The 22000-nt window shown below is 37.5% G+C and overlaps 1 protein-coding gene across 3 annotated transcripts in view; it reads right to left on the reverse strand.

Moving 5' to 3' along the window:
- MAEA (macrophage erythroblast attacher, E3 ubiquitin ligase) overlaps nucleotides 1-22000 on the reverse strand; it is a gene marked incomplete at its 5' end in the record, with an annotated part of 55685 nt that overhangs the window by 13032 nt on the left and 20653 nt on the right. The window contains 2 exons of one of the 3 annotated variants that reach the window (XM_081999082.1): nucleotides 2257-2379; nucleotides 19013-19216. In XM_081999082.1, the coding sequence (XP_081855208.1) occupies nucleotides 2257-2379; nucleotides 19013-19216 (327 nt within the window). The remainder of the gene's footprint in view (nucleotides 1-2256; nucleotides 2380-19012; nucleotides 19217-22000) is intronic. The other 2 variants (XM_081999084.1, XM_081999083.1) reach the window with 2 other exon arrangements.

Consider the following 22000-nt stretch of genomic DNA (forward strand, 5'->3'; position numbering starts at 1 on the left):
TCACCTTAAGAAAACAATGAAAACCCAAATTCCTCTGAATCTTGAGAAGAACTGTATTCCTTGAGTTACCCTGCTCCATTTGGCAAATGTTTTTTTTCTTCACCCATGCTTCTAATGAATAGTTGCCTTTTGTTTATTGTACATCGGCACAATAATATCAGAATTCCTCAGTGACTTCGGTAGGAAATTGAGCAACTCCAAATTTCTATCAGTTCACTGCCTGCAGTGACTAATGCACACATTGCAACAATTGCTTATTTGAAGATTTGAAATGTAAGCCATTTGAACATAAAAATAATGCATTCTGTCCTATGTTAAGATATACTTGTCTAAGGACTAGACAATAAAATTTTTTCCCACTATGCATTTTTCTGTACTCAATCCCATGCTTAGTAGAGAATAAAAATTTCTTCTCTACTTTTTGAAATTTTCAAATAGGGCTATTTTAAAATACCCTGTTATTCAAATCTACACAACCCGCTCATTTGGAATTCTAGCTAAATTTGTTTCTACTAAAAAACCGATCAAGCTTTTAAATTGTTAATGATGTTAAATTCTAGGGCTTAGTATTTCTTTAATGTTTCAACAGCAAAAAACACACATCCCAAAACAATCTTCAGGGTTTGTGTTTTGTTTATGAATCTTCCAGTAAGCTGCAAGCCAGTGACTGTATGGGGTCTGCAGGCAAGTGTAACTAGAAGAGAGTCCTAGGCAATCAGATGATGCACACATTTCAACTTTGTATACCTTCAAACAATTCCACAGCAGCTATTCACAAGAGTTTAGATCCCTCACATCTGTAAAAAACACCAGACTGTGAGCTCTCCCAGGCCAAGATACAGTTCAATTTTTAGATTAGGCTTGTATTGAGGTGGTGGCTGAGATTTTAGAATATTAACACTGATGAGTAGCTAAGCAACCACAACCAGAAGAAATGTTTACTTGTGATTCAAAAAGAAGCATAGTGATTTCTCTTCTTCCAATTCTGATCTGTCACAGCCTTAGCTTTGGCTTTTGTTTAAAAAAAAAAAAAAAAAGTAGTAGGGCTTGCAGAAATAGATATTTTGTTATTGTCGTTTTCCAAAAGGAGGGATGGGGAAGATTTTTTCTTATTTATTGTTTGTTGAAGATTGGTGATGAAGTAGTAAGATGTTCAGATTTTCATATATTACTTAACATAGCAAGGTTACAGAAGGGGAATTTTTTAGCAGTGTAATTATGCAGTAGTGTTTACATACCAATTCTGGTTTTCCTTTAATGGTTTCCATAACAAGATCATCATTTTCTTTAGAGTAATCACTGGCCGATTTACTTTTGCGTCCCATCTTCGGTTCATTCTCATTTTGGCGGCCCTGAGTGACAGAGAACGTCACTCTTTGCTTATCATTAAGTGCACTCAAACAATTTTGGTTAAAGAAAGCACTTAGTTTAAAAAATAAGACACAAGCATCTTTGAGGGAGGCAGGGATTTTGGTTAATATCAGTTAAAAAACAGATTTCTGCAAGCCCTATAGAAAATTACAGCATGTTTTGAAATGCAGAATTTAAGAGACAAGGAAATTTAAACCAACTGCATAGGAACAAGTATACAGCATGTTCAGGTCATTCAATGGTATTCAATGGCTAAAGAAAGACTTACTGTGTTTATTACTTGATTAGACTCAGCTTTTATTGTTGAAAAACACATTTCAACACTAGTTTCTCACAGAAAGTTAGTCCTTTACTCAATATTTATTGTCTCATATACAACACTTAAAAAATACTAAGACAAAATTTGTATGAACTTTCTCTCAGTGTTAAGCCTGAGGACATAGGTTTACCAATTAATCTCACCCTCAAGATACCTTCATATATAACCCGAGTTATATTCTCAGCAGGATGCAAAGAGTTATAAGTGTAAGTTCATGTCCTGGTTTCAGCATGCATCAAGACACCACGTTTGCATTTAGACATTTGTAAATCACACGAAACCCAAATTTTATTATTTTATTTGAGCATAATTTACTGAGACAACGCTCGCATCCAGAAGATGACCTATCACTCCGTTTCAGGATTGGCGTTTGTGTGAGCTGGTTTAGCTCCAACTACCTATACCTTCTTAAAAGAAGAGTTTTGTACTTACTGTCCTTACTTTTATACAAGGCCTCATTCAAGAGCTATAATTTAAACCAAATTAACCACATCAAATATGCAAGTAGTTTAGAAAACATTTCGAAAACAATTTCAGCAAAACACGAACATGTTACATTTTCATACCTTCATTTTTCTGAGCCTGGATTTGTTATCGTGACACCAAGCCAAGCAAGTCATAGTCTCTTGTCTTTCCAATGACTCCTCCACCTCTTTAGCAGTCAAAAACATCTCAATATTTACCAAGTCCTTCAAAAACAAGAAAGGAAAGCAGGTCTTGTTAAATTGTACTGATACTTTACACAGCAATCCACTCTTCAACAGAACTGGAACACAGAGATACAAAAGACTTTGTTCTAGAGACCTCTGGTTTTAGGATAGCACTTTACAAAAAGACATTACAGTATATTTTAAAGACTGCATTTCTGATATTCTGACAGTGAGATAGTGACAGTATTCTTCTGAGTCTACTTCTACAACAGAACTATTACAAAAAGAAAGAGTAAACCTAGGAGCTTTTCACAGAAAGTGACCAGATGCCATGATCACTTCCATGCAGTTCACACTTCCAGGAGCACTTTGTTTCCTCCAAGCTTGGCCTACTAAGTCAGTTGGACCACAACAATGTCATAACATTTGCTAAAGCGCGCAACAACTACATAGAAGAGGAGAATCTAAATCTACTTTACCTAGCCATCTATAACTATTGAGTTTTAAGCAAAGTCCCACAATGGTCTGAGGTGTCAAAGATATTTTCTCTCACTTGCTTAATGTTGTAGGCTCCAGACCTTCAATTACTTACAATAGTTCTGTTGACATCATCCAACACCGAGGTGATAAAACAAAGTTACTACGTTAAAAAACAGGCAATGGGTGGGCCACAAGATTCCTCAAGTGCTTGTCACAAGCAGGTGTTTTTGAAGAAAAAGCAGCAACCTATTATCAAATTTGCCCAGAGCAAACCTGTAATATGCCTATGCTTCTTTGTAATTACCAGCAACTTTACACATTCAGATCAATCAAGGCAAACACGACTGAATACAATTTATTGTAAAGATTATTTATAATGTATTGTAAAGATTTAGTAGAGCATCAAATAATTTTTCTTCCTCCATATATTTCTGCTAAAAAAAAAAAACGACCACCAAAAAACAGACTTAGGTAGATGTTCCCAAACGATATGAACTGGTGCCAGTTCAGAATGGATCCACCAGAAGTTATTTCAGAGCTGCGTAAAATAGGCCATGCTGTGACAGGTCATACTTTGCTGAAGAAAATACAGTGGGAAATCATAATTCAGTACACAAACAGAAATCCAGTACTAAATATTTTATTAATATGCACTCTAATTTTTAACAAGTTCATTTTTATGTAGACTTCACAGCAAAACACTGAATATCACAAATATTACAGTAGCTCTAGTGAACAAAACCACTCAGAAATAGATGGCATTTTCAGCTGATAGAACAGCTGAATACACTTACAATTTATACCTTCTATGAGACAAAGACTAAAAAAAAATAGAAGTATCATCAGGCATATCACATTCACATCTTGCATTTCACCAGCCAGTTTTTCTTCATAAATAGAAAAAGTCTAATACTATTGGAAAAGTGGACCAGATCATGCTAAGTTTGTCAGAATGGTTATTTACAAAAATGCAAATAGACCACACATACTTCTAAAGTGCAGCAGAAATTGCATCTTTTACTAAAGCTTTCTCGCTTATGACTTGAATGTGAGTTTAAAACCCAAATATTAAGTGTAGTTAACACAACTACATTTTATAGATTGTATGATCATAGCAACAAAACCATTACACCATCAAAAGAAGTATCAAATCCACACTGAGGTCAGAGCTAAGGCATTTACAAGTTTATAGAACAAAATTAAGATTGGACTTTCACTGGCTCCTCCCATCCCCTTAAGGATAAAAAAAAAAATAAGTATTTTATCAATGTGTTGGCAAATGGACTGAAAGAATGCCAACCTATTCCACAACAGGATTTTTTTTTTTTTAAGTTTTTGCACCAGAACATGAGAATAATCTGTGTGTGTGTGTATAAATAATAGCTATACTTTTTTGTAGTCTGAAGTTTTTCTGATGAGACGCTCAAGCGGACAAAAATGCATTACTCCCCTGCGCATGATAAGGTGACCACATAAAACCTCTTGCCCATGCCCCTCATCTGTATAAGTAATTTGACATATAATGCAGCCATATTCATTATCTTGCTTGCATATTTTTCCATACAGCTGCTGAACGGAAAGATGATTCAATCTGAATTAAAAATAACAACATATCTGTATATCTCCTCAAGCTTGAGCTATGCATCCTCTTAATGAACAGCAATTCCTTTTACAGCAAATTAAAACAAAAGCATTTTCTTCTACATTAAAAAGAGGACTAGATATGCTATGCAGAAACAAATCACTGGTTTCATCTCATTTGTTAGCTTTTCATAATTTAAGCATCATCACAAAAAAACGTTAAAGAAGCGTAAGGGCAGCATTTGAGCTGGTGAGGGAATCTCAACTAGATGCATTTATCAATCAGGTGTTAGTATAGTAACCCTCAACTATGAGCAAAAAGATTGTAGTTACTGCTGAGGCAGACAAAACTCCCTTAAATAAAAAGAGTTTTCCTACATTCCTTTTGAAGATTTAAAATAAAAAAGGATCTATTTGGTACAGAAATGCTAATTAGATTCATGGTTGCCAAAAAAAGTCAAAGCTTGGCAGCCGTCTGTTAAATAGACAGTCTGTATCCAGAAAGCAGAGGAAAACATTTTTAATTAAAAGTTTCTTTCAGAATCAACAATTGCATTTAAATTGCACCAATAAATAGGATTTTTTCTGTGTTGACTAGATAGAAAGTTAGGGAACAATATTAAAAAAAGGCATTAAGAAATCCATTTGTATGGACAGAAATAGCTTTTGCATTGGATAAAAAGTAGTCAGAAGTCTTAATCATGCAGATTGATAGAAGAAAAATACTAAGACAATTAGGCAATAAACCTTTAAAAAACCCACAGTGCTCATGTCAACCAAGCTTTTTTTAATCTGATCATGCTTTCCTATCTTCCTTTTTTGGTGGTGCCTACTCTTGATGCTTCGCCATGGTGCGCTGCATTAGCTAGGACTAAGGAGAAGAAAGGAGTATCAGTGGATTATTTGGCTTTATCAAAGACAGCACAGCTCTATGTAGACACACGCCAGCACTGGAGTACAACTTGTCTGCCACACCTTGTACAGATGGGAACCAGTTAAGAGCACTAGCAGTTGTAAGAAATAGCTCATGTTCCAGTCAGAAAAATCCCCATTAAGACCCCAATGCTGCACAGTTTTCTGAAGGTATTCTGCAATTCCGAGTTGCACAGGCTATAGACAATACAGAAACATTCGTGCATCAGTTCCCAAAACAGCATTAAGATTTAATATTCTGTTATGAAGAGCCTCTCATATAATTTGTTTACATATAAAATTGAGTGAATGTAAATACATGATTTTAGAGAAATATTGCCACCCATTTTGCAGGTGGAGAAAAAGCTGAAGCAAGAAATCTGTTGCTGCACACTCCTCCTCCAACTGACAAAGCATTCAGCATCATGGCAAACGTTTTCTGACTTGCATAAAAATTAAAAAGCAATTCTAAAGTCTTTAATTACCATCTTTTGCAACACTGTAAAGTCTTCCTTCATTTCAAAATTTCAGTTTTCACATTGTAAAAGTGATTGCAATACTTTACTTCCAGTACTGCATAAGTACAAGAGAACCCTGAACTGCACACAGATTATTTCTGTATTCTTATCAAACTATAACTCTTATCACAGACTTTCCAGCCTCCTGTGCATTGCCATGATAATTTTGCCTAAATTACCTTGCCTTAACTTGCTTACAAATGCAGAATACCTGACATTGGGTAGGAAGACTGATTAACATCAAACTTCCATTTAGTTCGGCTTCTACAATTGTACTGAAAAATAGTTTCAAACGGCTCAAGGAGGAGAAGAACTCTATCCCAAGTATTACTGACAATTATCCAAAAACTAGAGCGGGACACACAGCATAAGCACTCTTCTTCTTTCTAATACAAGCATGGAGGTACCACCTAGATTTTATCATTTCTGCTTTAAAGACTATTGGACTACAGTGAACTAACGTTCCCTTCAACTCAAGGGTCACTAACCAGGTATCAGAAGGTTAGCTATTTAAGCGCTGGATGAAATTTATCATAAAATGAGAAATTATCATATCCATTATAACAGTTCAAATTTTAGAGAAAAACAGTTGTTATTATTAGAGGAAAATCCATATGAAGACTGAAGACACTTAAGTGAAATCAGAGTCTTATTTACACAAAGAATACATCTATACATCACCCTGTGCTCTGCCTGATTTACATATATATAGCTTTTAAAATATCACTGCTTCTTTTTAAGTTGCAAGTGCCTCCAGGGAGGGAGGTTACCAGCCCTACGATTCTGCACAGAACTCCAATTACTAAGGTATAAAATACTATGAAGAATGAGGATTCCTTTATGATGATTATTACTACATATATGTTCCTCGCCAACATAAAAGCTATATCCCTGTATGGCATTTCCATTTTCTGAGATGGGTTGTGAGTTACAACATCCCAAGCATGTATATGCATGTCCCCTCCTTTGAACAGCTTTTGGACTCTCTGGTCAGTGTGAGCAGGAGTTGACAGAGGCTGAATTAGCAGGGGATCTCACTCTTTGTAAGAGGTTTCTCGCCTTAGCAGTGTCTTGTTTTCAGGAGACTCCAGCACCTGCCCTTACTGGAGGGAAAGGTTGCAGCAAACACTTACTAGTTATTTAGATACCAAAGAGTCAATGCTGGAAAGATCTGCAGCAGGTTTTCTCCACAGAAGGGGCAATTCAGAATAAAGCTTACATCAGCTACAGGACAAACCTGCAGCAAGCCAGGCTCCATGAGTTCCAGAAGGCATGGAGTAACTGCTTTGTAATGGAAAATAATCACTACTTTAAACACTAGTTTCAGGCATCAAAACTAAGAGGAAAATTAAAATGGGCCCAGAATGCCAGGAATTCACAGGGTTGTACTACAGAAAGGAAGAAAAAGCGATTCCCCAAAATACAGCGACATTTATATGAAGAATAATACCCGTGAAATAATGAGACGGTGCATACAAAGGTAGTAATTTGTTTCTAACTGGTGGCTGTTTTAGCTTCACATGAATTTGAAATGAAACACATCTACATCTATTACAAAGTTGTGAACTGAAAGAGAATCTGGCAACCATATACTGAAGTGTGGACTAACTTTAATTTAAGCCTAAACAAAGTCTGTAACTTTAAGGTCCTGCACAAGTTAAGACAATTCAGTAGTGAATTGAAAAAGAGCAGCAGTAGTTCCACATATTTACAGAAACTAAGTAAATAAAAAAAAAAGCAGAGTCTTGCTAAAAAAAAATGAATGCCTAGGAAACTTGTTTGCCTTTCTTCTTTGATAGGAGTTGTGCAACTACTGATAATACACTCAAGTATTTGCACAGAATTCTTTTATTTCAACATACCTCAAGCAAACTTTATTCACTTCGCTACAAACTAACCACATCTCAGTAGTCAAAGTAAGATAAAGTTCAACAACAGTAACTCCACCCAAGAGTTTTTAGTCACATACTAGAAGTGACCTCTTCAAACGTGGCGTTTAAGAGTGCCCCTGGGATGCCTTTAGAAAGCTCTGACTTTCTATTTATGCATCAGCACATATGCAGAAGTCTTTATCCAACTTTTTTTTTTTTTTAAGTGAAACATCTTTATATTGTAACTACACCTCAAGCAAATTAAAATTTTTTGCTTAAATTACAAAAATTCGTTAGTTTCATAGTCATAACTAAAAGACAAATATGTAGATTAGTATGAGGGGAAGACTTTGTTTCTCAGCAGGTAAAAATTTGAACTTCACTACAAACCGTTTTTAAGAGTCAGTAATGATTTTGTCTCTTTAATATACCAGACAGTGTTTTGATTAGTCCATTCCCAAATATAAAACCCAAACTATTCAATATACAGTTTCAGATCTAGATGTGTGGCTCTAAGTTCACCAAGAAAACTGCTCATACATTTCGGCACAAGATACAACAACATAGCAGCTTTGCTTCTGATCTTGCATTAAAAAAATGGTTTAAAAAGAACAAAAGCATAATTTCTTTAGTAGCTATAAAGCTTTTGCTCACAATTTCTGTAGTGTTCATGTGAGGTTTTTAATTTGTGTAACATATTTTAAGATTTGGAGCAGCCAGGTCAATAGTCATTCCTCTCCATTGGTCTCCACGCTGCACATGAGTTGAAGTACTTTCATGACATCTCCAGCCACAAGTCTGGAAAGCTATCAGAAGGAATGCATGATAAAATCCCTTATAAGTCACATGAACATTTATGCATTAAAATAAAATCCAGAATATTTCACATGTGAAATGTGGTTTTGAGCCTTGTTAAAAAGATTCAAACAGAAACAAGTACTAAAACAAGCAATACTTGGTATTTTCAAATGCCCCATGAGCTATCCTCAAAACAAGATGATTCATCCAAAAAGAATGACAAGATTAAAAAAAGATTCAATTCAGGTGGAAAGAAGTAGCATTTTATAGAAAGGAAACCTTCCTTGGCAGAAAGCTCCAACAGTCATAAAATAGGCTATCTGTTGTAAAAATAGGGGATTCATAATATCATGGGATGCTGTTTACGTATTTTTTAAACAGGCAAAGTGTTTCTTTTTAATTGCTTACTGGCATCAATATGAAATTGAAAATAGGCCAGTATGCCTCAAGGTATCAGTGGCTCTTGCCAAGAGTAGGTACCAATGACAGTTTTAGTAAGATTGACTATCTCTACATATTACATGCATACGAGCACTACCTCCATATTAAAAAAGGCTTTGCTGATGCATTTCAGCATTCAATAGTACGTTAAGTGTTTATTTAAACTACTTGTATATGAAATACAATAAACACTTACTTAGACCACTCTAAAACAACAACTTTAAAAAAAGCTGTTTTAAGTTTTCAATGACTACTCACATACTGAACTACATACCCTCAATTTGCAACCCAACCTTCAATATAATTTAGGACACAACTATAGAACTGAAATTGAAGGGCAATAATGAACAGTTATAAACAAAAAGGTCAAACTAGCCTTCTATATTAATATATTAGTTTGTTAAAGTTTTCTCTGTGATGAATACACAGCAAGCCCAGGGATCATCTAGATGCCATGCTTATCCTTACACAACTTGGGAAGAAGTCAGACGCAAGGTAGACAAACAGGACCATCTGGGGAGGAAGAAAGAGGTTAGCACATTTCTGCAGTGGAGAAACAGTGAAAAACCCGTCAGTCTGCAGGAGCAGGACGACTAGAACACACCACAGTAACACTGCCTACTTGGAAACATGTACGGAGAGGAAGAGCGAGGTGCAGGTGAAAAGTGGGACAGGGCAATAGGTTTTGATGTCAGTAACACAGAGAGACCTTTCCCCCTGCCATCAATACTTCTGCCCCTGTACAAGGGGAGGAGTAAAAGGATGCTGGTTACAAGATCCTTCAGAGTGAATGCAGCATATGTATGAACTATACAGAGATCGAAGGGAAACACAGATTATTAAGAAAATAATGGCATAGGTCCTGACAATACAGCAACATCCCAGTTACTGAAGGTCAGTTAAAATAACGTTAAGAGGCCTCCTTACTCTCTGCTCATACAATAATGTTGTCTGAAGTTCATTAAGTTACTATTAAGTGTTATAATGCTACACACATTAACAGGATTACAGAGAAAATAAACAGAGTAATTGATGGAATGTCCTACTCAAAAGCTAGCTGCAGAGCTAGTTGTTAGAAAAGAGCAAAGACAGCCAAACCACAGATTCATCAACAGAAGAGCCAGAAAAGTTTTTGTCTACAAAGTAAACACAGTATTGCATGCTGTACAGCCGAGTTTTCACATAAAAGGATCTTCCATGACCTCTATATAGCACAGACCTTTTAATTTTACCTGGTTATTTTTGAAAAACCCCAGTAACTTACATTGACTTGAAGATTATTGTCTTTAACATTAGTAGATGCTGGTACTTCTTTTGGTAGCTGGTTTTAGTGACTGAATCATGTTCTAATCTGGTGTCTGATTTCAAACTTTAAGTTTTCTGATTTCTGATTCTGTGTACTGTTTCCTCCTAGATTATGAAGTTCCTTGGCATATGATTTTTGCTCTCATACCTAGCAAAAGCACTCACCCCCTCACATTTTCCAGTTATCTCCCTCCAATTTTTCTAACACCTTTCCTAAGATGTGGTCACCAAAACTATACGTATTCTGGTACTGACTGCTGCAGAACCAAATAAAGAGAAATGTTTCATCTGCCTACTTTTGCTCACACACATAAGCCACTTTGGTAGAGCCTCACAGTTGTAGCTAGCGCTTAGGTTGGTTATTAGCAAGCTGTTTTCCCAATACATGCTCTACTCCTGCCTCAGCAATTTTTGTAACTCAGCAAATGGCTGCACCTCATCCAGCAGTACATTATATCATGCTAAGCACCGTAATAAATGTCTACACTAGAGTAACGCAACAAAGCCTCTAGAGCTTAAGATGTATCATTGGGCAGGGAAAAGAAAGTCTCTGGTCTTCACTCTACCTTGGCCATTTTTTCTTCTAGCCTCTTCTAGTAGAGAAAAGACAACTAATCCTTTGCCAGTTGACCATGAGCCCTACAACTTTTGTCCAAGCAGGATCAGTCTGTATTAGCAGCTGCACATATTCACAAAAAAGTGAACTTCTGTCATCTAGCACAGTAATAAGACAAAGTGTTAAATGTAAAGTAACATTTACACTTTGAAGGAATGTCTGGCAGGAAGAACATACAGTAAAAAAAAAAATCTCAGAGGCATAACTGAAACCAAACCTCTTCAATATCTAGGCAATCTACAGGTGACACCACCATTCTCCCTTTAGATAAAGTTTCAATTCAAGAATCTTTCTGGAATGACTAGCCTTCCCGATTAAGTATTTTGTAATAAATTAGCTCTGTTGTTATACACTGCAGGTAACCCATTTTGTCTAAAAGGACTGGAAAAAAAGAGACATTCAGCATCACAGCACACTTCATGTTGCTGGCTTTTGAAGCACGAAATGATTTGTAATGAGAAAGTTTTGTTATTCTGCATCAATCTTTACTATTTCACGTTTACATAATTATAATTCCTAAAGATGCTTGAGACAAACTGCAGATGTAAGGCTGTTCAGGAATTACAGCACTTTGAAGTTCAGATGAACATACCCAGACATTCATTATACCAATCTAGTCAAAGTTGCCATGCGTACACTACGAACAACCAAAACGTCTTTAAAGGAGTTTCTAAGTTGCTCATCTACAGCCTAGTACTGTAAGGTAACTCAAAACAGCACAAGTTAACATCCTGGCACCTTTAAATAAGTCCTGCCAGTTTAGGAGCTCTGTCACATGTAGCTTTCTCAAACATCTCTACTGTGGGAACAGCAAGTCATAGGAAATGGACACAAATAGCTCCAGACAAAAGACACCTTTTGCCATTCAGCCGGCATTTAGAAAATCAGCTTGTCTATGCTCTGCATGACAGTGAAGCAAATACATTCAATTTTAAATGGGTAAATAATATTCAGCATGATGATTGAAGTATTATGAATATAAACTTGTTTTGATGAATTAATTTAATACATAGTTGTGTGTTTGCCTACAAGCCATTCTTAGACTACATGTCTTAACAAGGAAGATTTCTAAGGGTATGCTGGTATGATTGTTAAGAGAAGTACTTACTCAGCTTTTAACTTTAAGATTATATGGCTTCCTTCACGCAAGTTTTTCTAAACGTTACTGAAGCAATCATGTATTACTGACATCCATCCTGCTCAAGTATTAAAAGTTTACTGATCCAATGCTCCTGAACTTTATTGTGTAGCTTATTTGTTATGACTATTTCAGATTTAAGTCTAGATTTAGGTTTCACTCTCAGAAATCTAGGAAACATAAAATCTAAGTTTCTCCTCTAGACGTAAGCTTTCACTCCCGCTATACACACTACTATTAGTATGCTATGGTGATAGTCCTCTTCATTCACAGAGCAGAATGCAGCTCTGGCAATGTTAAAAGACTCAGTGGAGCACAGATCACTCTGCAAAAACACAGAAGTGATCTTAGCTGCTCATTCCTCCTGATGTGCAGATCTGCCTTCAGCTGTAGACATTCACAGACTACAGAATGCCTTTATCCTGCACATCCCTCAGAACAAGAATACCAGCTACACAGGTGTAAGAAACTTGTCCAGTGGGACAGGCAAAGACAATCAGCTTCTTAAATATGGAACTTTCCTTAAAAATCCAAGCAGCTCCGAGTTCAATATCATCTGCTCTCCTCCGTCAACAACCAGGAGGTGAGCTTCAGAGAGACCTAAGCAAACCTAAGCCTATCACATTTTGAACAGAATAGTACTCTTGGTGAGCATTTTTCATTCACTTTTTGAGTTAAGACTTAATGCTGTTCCTGTTTGTGATGCTTAAATCATCAGGAAAGGACCTTCAAGATCATCAAGTCCAACCATTAATCCAGAACCACCATGTCCCCTAAACCATGTCCTGAAGTGCCACATCCACACGTTTTTTGAACACTCCAGAGATGGGGACTCCACCACCTCCCTGGGCAGCCTGTTCCAATATGCCTGACCATCTCTCGGTGAAGAAATTTTTCCTAATATCCAATCTAAACGTCCCCTGGCACAACTTGAGGCCATTTCCTCTTGTCCTATCGCTAGTTACTTGGGAGAAGAGACCAACACCCACCTCACCACAACCCCCTTTCAGGTAGTTGTAGAGAGCGATAAGGTCTCCCCTCAGCCTCCTCTTCTCCAGACTGAACAACCCCAGTTCCCTCAGCCGCTCCTCATAAGACATGTGCTCCAGACCCCTCCCCAGCTTCGTTGCCCTTCTCTGGACACGCTCCAGCACCTCAACATCCTTCTTGTAGTGAGGTCATTTTCCGTCTCTCTTTTTTTGAGAGAGTCATCAAGTAGGAACAGTTATTCAGGGAAAGGATTACTTCAAAAATGGTAGCTTCAGTAAGATTTTTGCCCCATAACAGACAAATCATTCATCAGTCTTCCACTGAGGTCTCAGCTGAAGGATTCATTTCACACTGTTGAGGAATACTTTTATAAAGCAAGGAAAGAACCTTTAGCTTTGAGGTTGAAAAAAGCAACAGTGATGTAGAACAGTATGAAGAAGAGATGAGGTACTTGGTTAAAAGCCATGCAGCTTGACTTGGAAGAATTCAAATTTGTCTTATTCCAAAAGGACATCAAAGAAGATTTCATGACTTTCCATAACAAAATTAAGACTGTGAAACACACCTGAATTTTTTGCAGGTGTCTTTCCAAATACTCAGTTCAGCTAATCTGTTCAAAATGGTTTCCAAGTTATGAAAACGGAGGCTGTGTTTATGCAGAAGAGAGGAAGAACTGGACCAAATTGGAGAGAGGGGAGACAGAGGATAATCAGATTTTTTCAGTGACTACTATTCCTTTCAGTTATACTAATCAAAATTTATTTTTTAAAAATATATTTACTATACCATTTTGAAAGATAATGGAATATTTTCAGAATGGCTCTGCAATATCTGCCCTATTGTGATATTCTCCAGGAATTAACAGTTAACACAGATTGAGAAGTTCTGCTCAATAAGGAAACCATTGACAAAAACTGAATATCTGAACTCCCACTTCAAGGTTTAGAAAAGTCATGTGTCTAGACAAAACTTTTGAAGTCAATGGAATACTCACATTTTTCCCTCACAATTCTCAAAAGTGAGGAGCACACTGGTATTAATGCAAATAGCTAGGTAAGTATCTTTGAAGGATGATGCACCTACTTAATTACTGACCTAAAACCACTAATTTGCATAATCCATGATGCAAGGTGAAATTAACCAGTTTTAAGCTATTTAAGAGAATTATTTCAACTCAAGCATTCCTATACTTGCAACCTTGCAGTGCCACTGCTCACCCTGCCCAGGGGTGCAGTAGTTCTTCTGTCCCTCAGTGATTTATAGATTTCTAAATCATTTGCTCCCTGTCCTAACACGCAGATAGCTGGTTTAAATTTATGCTATCCTTCACAGAAAAAAACATTACCACTTGTACAACTTTTGTACAGTATGAACATTAAGGCAAGGACACACATTCTTTTACTAAAATAAACTAAGCAAAGACAGAAAGAGAATTTACAGCATGTAAGAGACTGGCAGCTTCAGAATCTGGGTTTGTTTTCAATCATGTAGGCAAAAATCACTATGGCTATTACATATTTAAGCAAAGAACACAAGGACACTTTATATGTTTGTTTTTTTTTTTTCTTCCCAGCCAAAGAAGGGACTAGAAAAAGCATGAAAATAAAAAACCACCACCCCTAAGAACAGCAAACAAAGCACTACATACTTAACCTAATTACAAAACTTATCTACAAACAGCAACCAACTTCCTACTGGAACACCACATTTCCAAAACTAGATTTGCCTATCAACTAATGGCACAGAAACAAGATAGTATTTAATATAGCAGAACATGGAATAGCAAAGTTCAAGTTAACAGACAACCCTGCCAGATAGCTGAATATATGAATCTGCAGATGAAAATATGCATTTTTATATTAGTGTTGCACTCCAAGGTCATAACAGAGTCAAAATAAGATCATTATTAAGTGTAACAAGCCAATACTGATGAGCTTAATTTGTATGCAAAACATACAAAAACATTTGTAACAAAAACTTAACATCTAGTTTGGATCTGCAACCCAAACTGTTTTTCACAACATCAGAGAGCCAAAAGACATCAGGAAAAAAGCCCACAATAGAATCCCCTCCACCCCATATTTACTTTGGCACAAACATGGCAATTCTGTCCTTGACTGTCAGCTCTTATTTTAATATTACTCACATTTTGATTTACTTTCCCAAGCAGCATTACTGTTCTTTAAAGCCATATCACACACATTACACATTTGTGGTTTAGTTCTTATGTTGCCATATAACATTATGCTTTATATTATGCCACATACCAGAAGTTATTGCTAACTTGAGCTAGTAGTTTGCAACCCCAATATTTAAACTTCCCTATAATTTTTCACATCCAGTATTTCTTAGCTGTTTGCTTCCTAGTTTATAACCACGGCTTTTAAGTGCTTATCTTCCATGACAAGAATTCAAGAATATAATTCCTATGAAGGTAGTTAATTTAGAAAGCAGGATAGAATCTGCCACAGCCCATCAGTAATGTAAGTATTGGACACTATAGGACATAGCCAATCTTTGAGCAAACTGTATGCTGTGTATTACTGGAAAACATATGAATGATTTAACGGTTTGCTTTCGGTCACTGAAGCAGAATGCTTTCTGAACTGTTTCTACCCGTGAAGTACCTTAGCAGCTCTGCAGGTCTCTTAGCATTCAGAAGCCATGCAAGGAACTTAAAACAAGCAGGCTGAGACACGCTCCCAAGACTGGTCTAACAGCTACTGAAAGATGCTTAACCTCAGATCCACAAGCTACAGCTGAAATGGAAGGAGAAGTTTCCTGCAGCCTTTTCATATAGTGGCAGAGGGCACTTTTAGCCATTTGGCCTGCAATCCTAGAAACAGAATCACAGAATGGTTCAGATTGGGACCTCTGGAGGTTCTGTAGTCCCCTTGCTCAAAGCAGGGTCATCTACAACAGGCCACTTGGGACCTTTCCCAGTCCAATCTGGGTTTGAGTATCTCCAAGTCCAGGGACACTCCACACCCCAGTGTGTCTGCTGGGGAACCCAAAACTAGATACAGCACTTCATGTGGGTCTAACCAATGTTGAGCAGAGGGGCTGGATCACCACCCTTTCCCTGCCCTGGGGTGATGCTCATCCCAAAGCAACCAAGAGTGCTCTTGAATCTTCTTTGCCAGAAGAGTGCATTGCTGGGACACGCTCAACTTGTCCACCTGCCAGAGGTGAGGCTGGTAGATAACTGAGTAAAACCCCCACCTTTTTTCAGGTTCCTGCTTAGGGTATAGTGCCTACCCAGTAGTAACAATATTGTCTTGATAAAGAAATAAATCATCAGGTAAGTGATATGACCAGGTTCACTATACAGCAATGTGCTTCTGAACCCTGCAGTGGTGGAGACATTTATCAAAATTACAGTTGAGACTACAGTAAACAGAAAGATTACTTTGGATGAAAGAAGAATACCATGACATTTTGTCATCTCTGCAGCAAAGTTACATTACTAAGCATTAGAGAACATTTCAATGCTCTCATGCTCCAGCCAGAAAGGAACAAAAAGAAACACAGGAGTTGTTGTATTAAACCAGCAAAACCACAAATTCTGTATAATGATCAAGTCTCAGTAAGTTACCGTTGTAAATGGTGTTTACAATGAGTACCACCATACAGTAAGAAAGACTGAGTACAATGCCAGAGCCTATCTTCATTTAGCCAAAACGAAAACTTTAGTGTTGAGTAACATACCTAATTTTAGCAAACTAGAAGAAATATGGCCTCAGTGAATTCAACATGTGCAACTAAGTTCTGTGTTAGTGAAGTTACTTTGATGTTATGCAAATAAAAATACTTAGGCTTGAAGGCAGAAGTTAAATAAACTTTTTTTCTGAAGACAAAAGTTTCCATTCAGCAAACAGAATGAAAAGCTTTAAGGCTTCACAAGTGCAATGCTTTGTATCACATGGTCTTGCAGTGTATCATGACAGACTTCCACGCTCATGTCTAAACCGAAGCTGAGCATTACTTAATCAGGCATAATAGAACTTGCTATAAATGTGAAAATATTTCCATAGTGCTTCTTCAGCAGACCTAGTAGGTACGGTAACATGATGATTCAGCAGGAGATGAGCTGCTGCTCAAAACAGAGGGAAACATGCACCAGAAGTGGAAGAGCTGCTGACCATTCAGCTGCAATTATCCCAAAATAATTGTCTTGGTTTTTGACTCACATGCATGGGTTATCTTTAGTGAGGTGTAGCAGCCTCTTCACTGAATTTCTTCAGGACTATTTCCTATTAATAGTTTGTAAACTACTTCCCCTCTCCTTTCCATTCAACCTCTACTTGCTGTTTTCTTTTTGGTATTTACTGAAATCGCCGCCTGTTGAAGAGAATCAGACTGGTAAGGCACCAAGGAGTAAGAAAGACATGTGGCAGATACGCTCCTTGTAGAAGACAAAGAACATGTATGTATGCTGTAATTTGAAACCAGTAACAAAAATCTCTTCCCCTCAACTAGCTCAGAGAGATGTGCTAACTACGTCACCTAAGAAGGCAAAGTACGTAAGTCACATTCCTAGAATCACAGAATCACTAAGGTTGGAAAGATCATCAAGTCCAACCATTAATCCAGCGCCACCATGTTCCCTAAACCATGTCCTGAAGCGCCACACCCACAGGTTTTTTGAACGCTTCCAGAGATGGCGACTCCACCACCTCCCTGGGCAGCCTGTTCCAATGCCTGATCACTCTCTCAGTGAAGAAATTTTTCCTAATATCCAATCTAAACCTCCCCTGGCGCAACTTGAGGCCATTTTCTCTTGTCCTATCACTAGTTACTTGGGAGACTAGACCAACACCCACCTCCCCACAACCCCCTTTCAGGTAGTTGTAGAGAACGATAAGGTCTCCCCTCAGCCTCCTCTTCTCCAGACTGAACAACCCCAGTTCCCTCAGCCGCTCCTCAGAAGACTTGTGTTCCAGACCCCTCACCAGCTTCGTTGCCCTTCTCTGGACATGGTTCAGCACCTCAGCATCCTTCTTGTAGTGAGGGGCCCAACACTGAACACAGGATTCAAGCTGCGGCCTCACCAGTGCCGAGTACAGGGGCACGATCACTTCCCTACTCCTGCCGGCCACACTATTTCTGATACATTATACAACTAAAGCCTCAGCATCTTTATAGGAAAAAGATTTTAACAAGAAGAGTTGCACACCTTCTGGAATCAGGAATATCGAAAGAACTTAAAATTCAAGAATTACTGAGGATCAAACAGCAAATGCTACCTAAAATAACTTCTGTAAATAAACAGGAAATTCTTAAAGAATCAGTTTTAATGTCTTTGTGGCTGTCAGAGGACCACAGTGTGGATTCCTTGGTCTGCACAGAGAAGCTATACCAAGGTGCACAATACTTCATCAGCAATTATGAGATGGAAGCAAAACCAACTAGTTAACCAGTGAAAAGGAAAGTGACAACTACAGACTGGTAAACAGTGAAGTAAGCGAAACAGCAAACAGTTTCTATGGACAATGCAAGATATACTGCCTACTAAAACCCCCAAATTGTAACAAGATTTATTTTCCAAAGTATAAGCCAGCTCTCCTCTTGATGCATTAAAAACTAGGATGATACAATAAAACAGTTATGGCATATGCCATTCTGCTCAGTCTGGTTACCTACACGTATCATCTAAGTGTGCCTAGACAGATGGGAAGCTCAGTCAACTGCTTAATCAGCACCCTAAAGGCCTCTAACAAAAAATTCAGTATGACATTTGAGAATTATTCTAAGTTTTAATAGGGCAAAGTGTTTATCTAAACACATTTAATTTGTGACTTAAAGTTATGCCTTCAGTTTTGACTTATTTAATACATTAAAATATAACTTATGTCAAGTAAGGGGAACAAACTCAGGCCTAAAGATTAACAGATAAACATCAGTAATAAGGGCACACTAATACATAAAAATAGCTGCTACAGGGCTAGAGCAGCTTGTTCCTATTTGCCAACTTCCTCTTTACTACCATTTTGTGAGTAAGTTAGTGCACATTGCTACCAACCTCAATACCACTTTGTCTTGCTAGTTTTACAGCTGTATTGTAGTAGCCACAGCGTAAAAGATGTTCCACCATCATACGATCCATACGTTTCTTCTTCCACATGTTTGCAGCAGCTGGCTGGTCACTACTATGTTCTTTCAGATGTTCAATCCTACGTTTGCAGAGTTTTGCACTTTCATCTTCAGCCTGGATTGATTCAACTGCCTAAAAAGTAAAAATTAACAGGAACAAGTAAAAGCTATACATTTTTCAGTTTGTTTTAAAGCAAAATACAGTAAGATTTTTTTGTAAGCATTCTTTACATATTATACAGTTACTCCCAATAGCGTTTCTTTCATTTCGAAAGAGATTTCCTATGGCAGTACATCAGTTTCAGCGTGGCTGGTCCAGTTCTGAGATTCTTGCGTATAGATACGTTTTGACATCTGACATTATGAGTATATTAATTTTTCTGCTTAGTGTGTAGTTAGTCTGAAAACAGCAACCTAGCAACTACAGCAGCAACTGCTGTAATAGTCTGTGAAGAACCTTGTAAAGGTTTGCAGACATCTGGTACAAACAGTTGAAAATCATTAATTTCCACCTCTAAACTATGCATGGCTCCTTCCTCAAGCAGCTGTCCTACTGAATTAGTTCTACTGAGGAGCGATGCAGAGAAAACTCACATTACTTCTGATACACTGGAGCCATTTTAATCAGTCATGCAATAATGAAAATTATATAAACATTTGGCCTCTTGACACCTCTAATTTAAGGATCTTACACTAGTTTTTCAAAAGTTATCAGCTTTGTTAAACTGGTATTACTTTACTTACCTTTGCTACTCTGGAAACATGTATCTACTGTTAAGATCCTTACTTAGGAAAATAAATTTGTCCAGAGAAAACAGAATGACTTTTTTTTAAACCAACATACTGGCATGCCCAGCACAAAACACACCCCCCAAAATATCTCCACAACATTTTTTTAATTAAAAACACACACTCAAGTCACACTTTCTTTCCTTCAACCTCAAAGTTATGTAGTTGATTAGTTCTGCTGCAAATTTTATCAGGCAATTTTATTACAGACATATCATAATTCAAAGCTCGCTGACTCAGTGTACAGCACGTGACAATCGTGGGCCATGCCAGGCTACAGAACACAAGAAAGCTTGCAGTACTTTTATATGCTTGCTAAGGTAAAAGCAAATCAGAAGATGAGGGAGGCTTAGTACCTTTCCATCTGCCATGTATCACTAGTGATGCAATTTCAGGTTGGGTTGCCTTACTTGTGGTGACTTAAACTTGCTGGCTTGCATTTGAATAACTGCACAGCTTGCCAACCAAGCACAGACCAAATAACCTGGCTGGCTTTTGGCATAGCCCACTTTGCGCTCCATGCTGGCACAGCTACCTTCCCAGTACTCAAGCTATTCAGACTACAGTATCATCCTCAAATAACAGCTCCAGCTCTGGAAGCACAGGTTGGTTCTAATTCTTTTACCATGCATGCTCATTTACAGATGACTTCTGGAAAGATCAATATTTGAAAAGGAAAGTGAAATAAATGAAAACTTGTAAAAGAAAAGCCTATCAAGCATTTGCCCCAATTAAGCCTGTGATCTGGCCCTTGATACCAAATTCTAGTACCTAAAACCCTAGTCACTATACAAGACAGTCTTTTACTAAAATTCATGTAAACATATATAGCCTGAGTTATTTTTAGTACCGAAGTCTGAGTTACTTCTATTACCGAATTTAGCTTTATTTTGTAACGTATGGTTTGGAGATCGGTATTTTAAGTTATAAACCGAGTCTTATTCAGCAAGCAAACACTAAGTGAAGCCAAAACTCGCTTTCACTTGTTAGATTTCTGCCGTATTATCAGATGTGAAGGCAACCTCCAGAACTATTCTGAATACAACTAGGAGAACTCAAGGCAGCCATACACAAAGGTTGAAGTCCTTCTCATTCCAAAGGGCTCTCCTTATATGGTTTTGTATCTGGACTTCTACAGCTCTTGCTCTTTTTTTGATCCCTCTAGCACATCCACAAAGGGTACAGACCCTTTTCAAAACCCTCCGAAGCAAGCCTATCCAGACTGGCCCTACTGGACATTAATAGAACTTGAGGGAACAAGCCTATTAAACAGGATACAAAAGAGAAAACAGAGTCCTAGGCTTCCTCAGGATCATTTTCAGAACCCAAAGAAACCTGCTGTGTTGAAAAGCTCTTTTTTACGAGTAAGGTGTTAAATAAAAGAACCATCTAACTCTATTATGGCCATCTCAGCAGTTCATCACATCCTTGTCTAAACACAGAAGGAAACAGAGATCCCACATGGGCCCAAAGGCCCTAAAGAAAACAATCATTTTGCTCGGGGCAGAGATTACAGAGAAGACAGATGGAGTTGAGGGTTTGGAGCAAAACCCAAGACCTTTGTATTTCACTTTTATTGTTAAACATTTTTTTTTTTTCCCCTTTTGTTCTTTCTGAGCAGCTGTAAGATTCCCCACAGTCTTTCAGGCAGTCAAAAACAAATGAGCAATTACATTAAAATACATCCTTGCACCCAAAATATTCAGCAATGCCTTCAGACACACTCCCACAGTCAGCAAAGATTCAACAAGTAAATAAATTACTCCTCTACATCATTACTACACACCTACAAGCAAAATCTAGCACCTTTCAGAAACAGCAGTAATTTCTTTAAGTAACAGAGAAGTGAAGAAAACATATCCTTCAAGACCTCTTTAAGTCTCACAAACGAAAGACGAAAACAGCAATTAGATTTATGAAGTCTTTTGCAGAACAGCTTTTCAGCACCTAGCTAACCTGTTCAAGCAGAAAACCCCAAATCAACATACATGACAGTGTTATTTTCATGTTACGAACCTCCAAGGTATTTTGATGCTTCACTTAATATAGTCTAAAGATTTATATCTGTTGGTTATTTCATTTAAGTTTTAATGAGATGACTCTGCTACCATTTGTTTATTTTTGGAGA

The sequence above is a fragment of the Phaethon aethereus genome (genome assembly GCF_964289735.1).
Source record: "Phaethon aethereus genome assembly, chromosome: 4".
NCBI lineage: Eukaryota > Metazoa > Chordata > Aves > Phaethontiformes > Phaethontidae > Phaethon > Phaethon aethereus.